This window comes from Zea mays, chromosome 4, assembly GCF_902167145.1.
Source record: "Zea mays cultivar B73 chromosome 4, Zm-B73-REFERENCE-NAM-5.0, whole genome shotgun sequence".
NCBI classification, from domain to species: Eukaryota; Viridiplantae; Streptophyta; class Magnoliopsida; order Poales; family Poaceae; genus Zea; species Zea mays.
In genome coordinates this window covers 60,544,267-60,551,395 of record NC_050099.1, presented here as the reverse complement: position 1 = coordinate 60,551,395, position 7,129 = coordinate 60,544,267, and the positions used below count along the sequence as shown (strand labels likewise).

The 7,129-nt window shown below is 48.2% G+C and overlaps 1 protein-coding gene across 1 annotated transcript; it reads left to right on the top strand.

Annotated features, from left to right (window-relative positions):
- The first annotated feature begins 1,049 nt into the window (after positions 1-1,049).
- On the top strand, positions 1,050-6,598 carry LOC103653298 (abscisic acid 8'-hydroxylase 3-like). Its single transcript, NM_001347215.1, has 9 exons — positions 1,050-1,458; positions 1,553-1,871; positions 2,091-2,243; positions 2,321-2,584; positions 2,813-2,902; positions 2,998-3,076; positions 4,708-4,814; positions 5,783-5,901; positions 6,010-6,598. Exons 1-9 carry the CDS (start codon positions 1,238-1,240, stop codon positions 6,170-6,172), a joined length of 1,515 nt encoding a protein of 504 aa, NP_001334144.1. The 5' UTR covers positions 1,050-1,237; the 3' UTR covers positions 6,173-6,598.
- The last annotated feature ends 531 nt before the right edge of the window (positions 6,599-7,129 follow it).

The following is a 7,129-nucleotide window of genomic DNA, read 5'->3' as shown; positions in this document are numbered from 1 at the left end:
CGGGGATCGGGTCCCCATTGCCATCTCTAGTCAACGGTGAGGGGGGGGGGAGGGGGAGGCACTAGTACATACAAAGTACAGTGTCCGTGTGCTACGACCATATATAGATCAGAACATCATGGCTTCATGGAAAGAAATGAGTTGAGGATTGGGGGAAAAGCTGCGCGCAAAGCTCGTGGATTTTGGATACAGAGGGTTCTTTGAAGCAAGTTTTAGGATTGTTTTTTTTATAAAATTGTGAACCATGTAAACTAGTGCTTTAGTATAGTATTTAAAGACTGCCCAGCGTACAACTTTTGAGAGTCGTCTAGTTCTCAACCGACGGTCAAAATAATTTACATCGTTTAATTTTAAATAGAGAAAACGCTGAAATACCGGCCGTTAGCCTAGTTTGGAATCTTTGAGTTATATAAATTCCATTCAAATAATTGTAATTTAGAGATAGATGAACTAAGCTAATTTAGTTTTATGTGAAATATATTATGTATATTGCTATTGACCATATGGTTTATATGTTATATTCCTACTATATGAGAGCAAGCCAAAGATCCTATTATAAGATAGAGAGTACGAACATAAATTTACAGATATGTAAAATTAATTTTCATTTTTCACCGTATTAATTTTTTGGAGATAGATTTATATCTAAAAATTTGAAAAATGGTGGAATGTCAAATTCCAAGTTAAATAACCCACTCTATTAAGTACATTCCAATTCCTTCAAAATAAATGGATCCAAACGGACGGATCCTTAGCGAAAATCAATTCTGCAGTAACCATAACAAGGAGGGTTCGAAAAAAAGGAAGTGTAGCTCGAGCATAGTTTTTTTTTGTCACGCCTCTAAACATAACATGGAGTGTGTAAGGCAATGTTAGAGTTGCTCTAGTCACACATGCATGCTCTTGGTTTTAGCCTATTTTATTCTCTACTCCCCTAATATTTTAGAAATTGTGTGACCAGGATCAGACAAGTGCTATTTCCATTGACAACCCTCTCCACTTGCCTCCTGGATCTCTATAAATACCACAAATGTGGCTCCCCTCTCACCACCACCGTTTGGAAAGAAGATCATCTCAGATCGCTCCTCTCCCCTCGTGCCCCTCTCCCCTCGTGCTCCTCTTCAAATAGCACTCGGGTACAAAAGGGAAGTACAACGAAGGCACTTGGCTGCCTTCTGAGGCTGAGAGAGGATCACTCTTCTTACAAGTTGCAGCGTAGGGGCGGCCACCACACCACATGGCTTTCTTCCTCGCTGTAGCTTGCATCTACATCGTCTCCCTCACTCTGCTGGTGCTGCTGCTCGACGCGAGCAGACGACGGAGAACAACCGGAGGTGGCAGTAGCAGCACGGAGGAGCACAAGCTGCCTCCTGGCTCCCTGGGTCTGCCGTTCCTCGGCGAGACTCTCCAGCTCTACTCCCAGAACCCGAAGGTCTTCTTCGCCTCCAGGCTGAAGAGGTATTATTACAAGAGTGCCGGCCATTGTTCTGTTAATTAGATGCAAATGCCATCATCTTTCTTCGAGACTAATTGTCTGTGCCGGCCCGCATAGGTACGGCGAGGTGTTCAAGACACACGTGCTGGGTTGCCCCTGCGTGATCTTGGCGAGCCCGGAGGCGGCGCGGATGGTGCTGGTGTCTCAGGCGCACCTGTTCAAACCGACGTACCCACCGAGCAAGGAGCGCATGATTGGCGCGCAGGCCCTCTTCTTCCACCAGGGCGACTACCACCTCCGCCTGCGCCGCCTCGTGAAGGGCTGGCTTGGCCCGGACGCGCTCCGCGGCCTCGTGCCCGACGTCGAGGCCGCCGTGGCGTCCACGCTCGACGGGTGGGAAGGCCGCGTCACCAGCACCTTCCATACCATGAAGAGGGTACGTGCCAGTGCCAGTGCCAGCCAGCGCTACTGCGAACGGTCCCCCAAAAGAAAAGAAAAGAAATGCAATGCGTGTGCTGCCGGTCTTTCGTTCTAGCTCTTGCACTGTACGCTTGCGTGGACGCGTGGTGCGCGCGCATGCGCTGCCGTAGTTATAGTTCCTGACGGTGGCCACCCCACCCCGACCTCTTGGCATTTTCCTGCCCTTGGTTTGCAGCTCACCTTCGACGTCGGCGTCATCGCCATCTTCGGCCACCGGCTGGCCGGCCACGTGAAGGAGGAGCTGAGGAGGAACTACTTCACCATGGAGAAAGGCTACAACAGCTTCCCCATCCCGGTCGCCTGCACCAGCTACAGCCAGGCCATCAAGGTACTGCGGCCGAGGATTTCTGTTCTTTGTTGTTCCCCTCATCGTCACAATGTCATCAACACCGCACCCCCATGCAGGCGAGGCAGCGGCTGGGCGCGGTGCTGAGCGGCATCCTGGCGGAGCGGAGGGCGCGGCGGAGCGACGACGACGACGACCATGGCCTCCTGAACGCCCTCATGCGCTCCCGTGACGACAGCGGGGCGGCGCCGCCGCTCTCGGACGACCAGATCGCCGACAACGTTATCGGCGTGCTGTTCGCGGCGCAGGACACGACGGCCAGCGTGCTCACCTGGATCCTCAAGTTCCTCCATGACAACCCGAAGCTTCTGGAAGCCGTCAAGGTGAGAGCCAGAGCCAGCCAGCCGCGGCGATCGGAAGGGAGACACCGTACCTTCCGCGCAACAATTTTGTTTTGAGCATCTACATATACATGTGCATGGTCGAGACGAGAGTGACTAGTGACGTACAGTAGTAGGTAGATAGCATCAGTACCAACGCAACGCTCGGTGTTGGGTTCTAAGCATCGTGGTCACCATTGTCCTGGCCTCGGCCCCCGTGTCGATTTGCAGGTGGAGCAGATGGCAGCCTACGAGGAGAACGATGGCGGGAGGCTCCCGCTGACGTGGGCGCAGACGAGGAAGATGTCCATAACACACCTGGTACGCGTACGCCTGACGTGTAAACTTATGTTATGTAGCCAGCCCATGCTCTTGCATTTCTGTAACGTGTGAAACTTGTTCGATGGAGCCTGCAGGTTATCTTGGAGAGCCTGAGGCTGGCGAGCATCATCGCCTTCACGTTCAGAGAGGCCGTCGAGGACGTGCACTACCAAGGTATGTTCCCTCTCCCAGCTGGCTCAAAAATGAAAAAGGATTGCAGAGCCAGCATGTGTAGATCATGGAAGCAGCAGCGCCAAGCCTGGCTTGCCTTGGGCGTGCAACAAGGACACGACGATTTTAGGGAGAAGTTGGGGACGTGGCAAAACTCACGCTGTTATCTATATATATATACCCCCTACTATACCATGAAATAAGGTCATCATGAAAGACAAACACAGATGTAGAGGAGTCAACAATCGACAGACATGCCAAAGGTGGAAAAGTTCTTACATGCATATGGGACTCTGAAGCAAGAATTTTTCTAGTGTAGTCCTAACTCCTAACAGGCACAAAAAAAATGACCAAAACTGTTTATATTCTATTCTCTCTAATCCACATTATAAGTCGTTCTAGAAAAAAAAAGATGAAAATTTTGAACATACGGTTTTACTACGAATCTAAATATATAATTATGTCTAGATATAAAGTAAAAGATACGTATCTACATACAAGTCAAAAACTACTCACATGTGTGTGTGTGTGTGTGTGTGTATATATATATATATATATATATATATATATATATATATATATATATATATATATATATATATATATATATATATATATATATATATATATATATATATATATATATATATATATATATATATATATATATATATGGTCGTTTTGTAAGAGTTCTCCTGTGTAGCTTTACAAAGCTATTTTCAGCTTGTTTTACCGAATAATAGGTTCCATGAAACAACTTTTCTCTCTGACAGTTATTTTTGTTTTTTCAGCTTTCCTCACTAGCTCTTTTTCAACCTTGTCTCTGCATGCTATATCTTCCGTGAGAAAATGTTTGAATATATGTTTTTTAAAAAAAAATACCTTTTAACTTCACTACTCGTGAATCTGATTTATATATAGAACGAAAAAATAAAGATTTTACTGGTGAAGCTGAGCTGGATGAAACACAAACGGACTAGTAAATGAAGCATGTTCAGCTGGTCGAATGATCTATCGTCGTCTCACATATAGTAAGCCTAAGAACATTAAAACGGGATGCATTATTATATGCCCTAGAAAACGACCAATGCGAGAAGGAGACACCTTTGTGCCTCGACTGTCTGTATGAACACGGCTGCACCCCAAACGTTGATTTTTGGCTGTCGGCCCACGCGGGGACGCACCCCATTTTCACCTCAGAAAAACCGGCAGGACGCCCACGCCCTCTCGTTTTCCGATTGATCCGCCCCTTCCCGGACGGACGGCACCGGCGGCCGCGCGCTGCTCCACTCCGTCCCTGCAGGCAGCATTACTGCAGGAATCAATGAGGCAGAAGAAGAGCGGGCGACGGCGGAGGCGGCTTGGTTGACTTCTTTTAACGGCTGGTTTGACAACTTTATTTTTTATTTTTTCGAGAGATTCTTATTTTTGTAAAAGAAAAAATAAACTAATTTTTCTTAGGAAAAAGACGAAAATCCTGCCAAACTAGCCCTAATTGGCTAATTGGGAGAAAATTAGGAGCATTAGTTGCGGCGTTATTATGTAAAGCTCGATAAGCTATCAGGGAGGGGGTCTTTTTTTTGTATTATTTCGGCTATGAATTGAATTTGTCACTCTGCTGTCTGTGTGTGCAGGGTTCCTGATTCCCAAAGGGTGGAAGGTGATGCCCCTGTTCAGTAACCTGCACTACAGCCCGGACTACTTCGAGGACCCACACAAGTTCGACCCTTCCCGATTCAAGGTAATTAATGGATGGATGATGATCGCGTGGCACTGGCATGACGTCAGCGCTAGCAGCATTGCTTGCTACTACTACTAGTGCTGCAGTGAGGCGCCGGCCAGCCAGCTAGCCAGCTCTGTTTTCTAGTGGCTCGCTTGCCTTGCCCGTCAGCTATATCAGTTGTCGTTTGTTGCCGCAATAATATTCAGACAGCCCAAGTCAAGGACATCGATTACGCAAAAGAAAACTTTAGGGTAGGGCAGGCGTCAGCCGTCAGTTAACCGGCGGCACATACAGCCATGTGACCAATCACCCGGCCAGGCCTGCAGCTGAGAGAGAGGAGAGACAGGCAGACCGAGATCATGGGTGGCAGTGGCACCTCTAGCTAGCTGTGGCTTTGTTCCGGCACAGCCAGGTGACAGGCCACACGACACGGCATTATAGTCGCCACGCCACAGCAGCACGCATGCAATGCGACACTCTTCACTTGTTTTGTTGGCAGACTCTAGAGGATAGTGATGAAACAACATGCTTTATTAGGTCCCGTTTGGTTTAGGGTGACTAAAGTTTAGTTACTTTTAATTCCTAAATTAAAGAAACAAATATAGCGACTAAATTTAGTTCTTTAATCACCAAGAGTTAACTAAAAGAGACAATTAATATTTTTATCTTATTTGCCCTTTATACTTTCTTTTTCAGCAAACATTCACTAATTAATAGAGATAATATAATCATTATTCGCATCAATTAATGCTCTTGAGTCCGGTTTAGTTACTGGAACCAAACGGGTTCTTTAGTGGTCTCTAAAGTTTAGTCTAGTGACTGGTTTCGTTTGGATTGAGGGCATTTAGTTTCTAAATTGCTAAACGGTTTACCTTTTGTCACTCCTAATGTTAAGAGGTATTTTAGTACACACTGACGACGCGTCCGTCCAGAGCCGGCGAGTTTATTTTGTACTGACGCGTGCGTGCGTCCTGCTCGGCTCGCAGGTGGCGCCGCGGCCCGGCACGTTCCTGCCGTTCGGGAGCGGCGTGCACGCGTGCCCCGGCAACGACCTGGCCAAGCTCGAGATGCTCGTCCTCATCCACCGCCTCGTCACCACCTACAGGTATATATACCATTCATCATTCGTTTTCGTTCACGTACGCATGGGCATGGCGCCTCTAGCGTTTTCCTCTCGTATCATTCGTCGTTCGTGCGTGCTTGGCGTTTGCAGGTGGGAGGTGGTGGGGTCGAGCGACGACGTGACCTACAGCCCGTTCCCGGTGCCGAAACGCGGCCTCCTGGCGAGGCTCAGCAGGGCCACCACCGGCAGCGCGGTCGTCGGCCGTGCGCCGCCGCTGGACATTGGAGGACCTGCAGGCGCTAGCTATAGCTAGCTCCTCGGACCAAAAGGCAATGCATGCACCCAAGCACCCAGGAGATAGATAGGCCCGGCAGGCGGCAGGGGACGACGACACACACATCCAGACATCGTCCAGTCACGTGGCAGTAGCAAGCTAGTACTACTACTACTGTGTGTGCTGCCATTCTGCATGCATGCGTTTCCTCTCATTCTCGTGTTCCTTCATGGCATGTGTTTCCTTCCTTCGTTTCCCCTCGATCGCTTATACAGATATAAATATCTGGTCAATCATTGGGATAGCAAGCAGACGGTGTACCGTACCGCCGCCTGCCGGTCTAGCTAGCTATATATATGCATGCATGCATGCTCCGTCCTAAAAGAATATAATAATAGGATCCGTGTGTCCTTTGTTAGAATATATTTAAAGTTTGGCCAAATACGCAGGCAAAATAAAGTACTTAAAAATCAGTCTATGGCACCAGATAGACGTATTAAAAAAGACATATCTCTCGTGGCAATTTAACGAATATTCTTCTTGGTCGAACTACTGCGCATGCCCATGATACCAGCGATCAGGATGCATGCAGAGATGAGCTAGATGACTGACGAAGAGGCACTGGCATTGCACCGGTCTGCTTTTTTTTTATCTGTTCGGTCGGCCAGTCAGTCAGGTAGAGCATCGTTGGTTAGTGTAGATATGATAGTTTACGCGCGCGCATGTACTACGGTGAGATCGCCACCATGCATGATGCTCGCTCCATCACCAGTCATCAGTCCAGCTCATGCTCTTCCCTGACAAGTAGTGTCCTGTCCAGCTGCTAGTAGCTAGAGACTGCATGTCCTTGCACCTTATTGCCCTACCGATCGAAGGGGGGAAAAAAGAAAATAAACGCCCCATGTGACGTGCCGAGGGTCCAGCGATCTCCTGGATCGGGCCCGCATTCCTGAGTGGATTGCGATCTCCTGGATTCCCAGTCAGCCCCAGTAACAA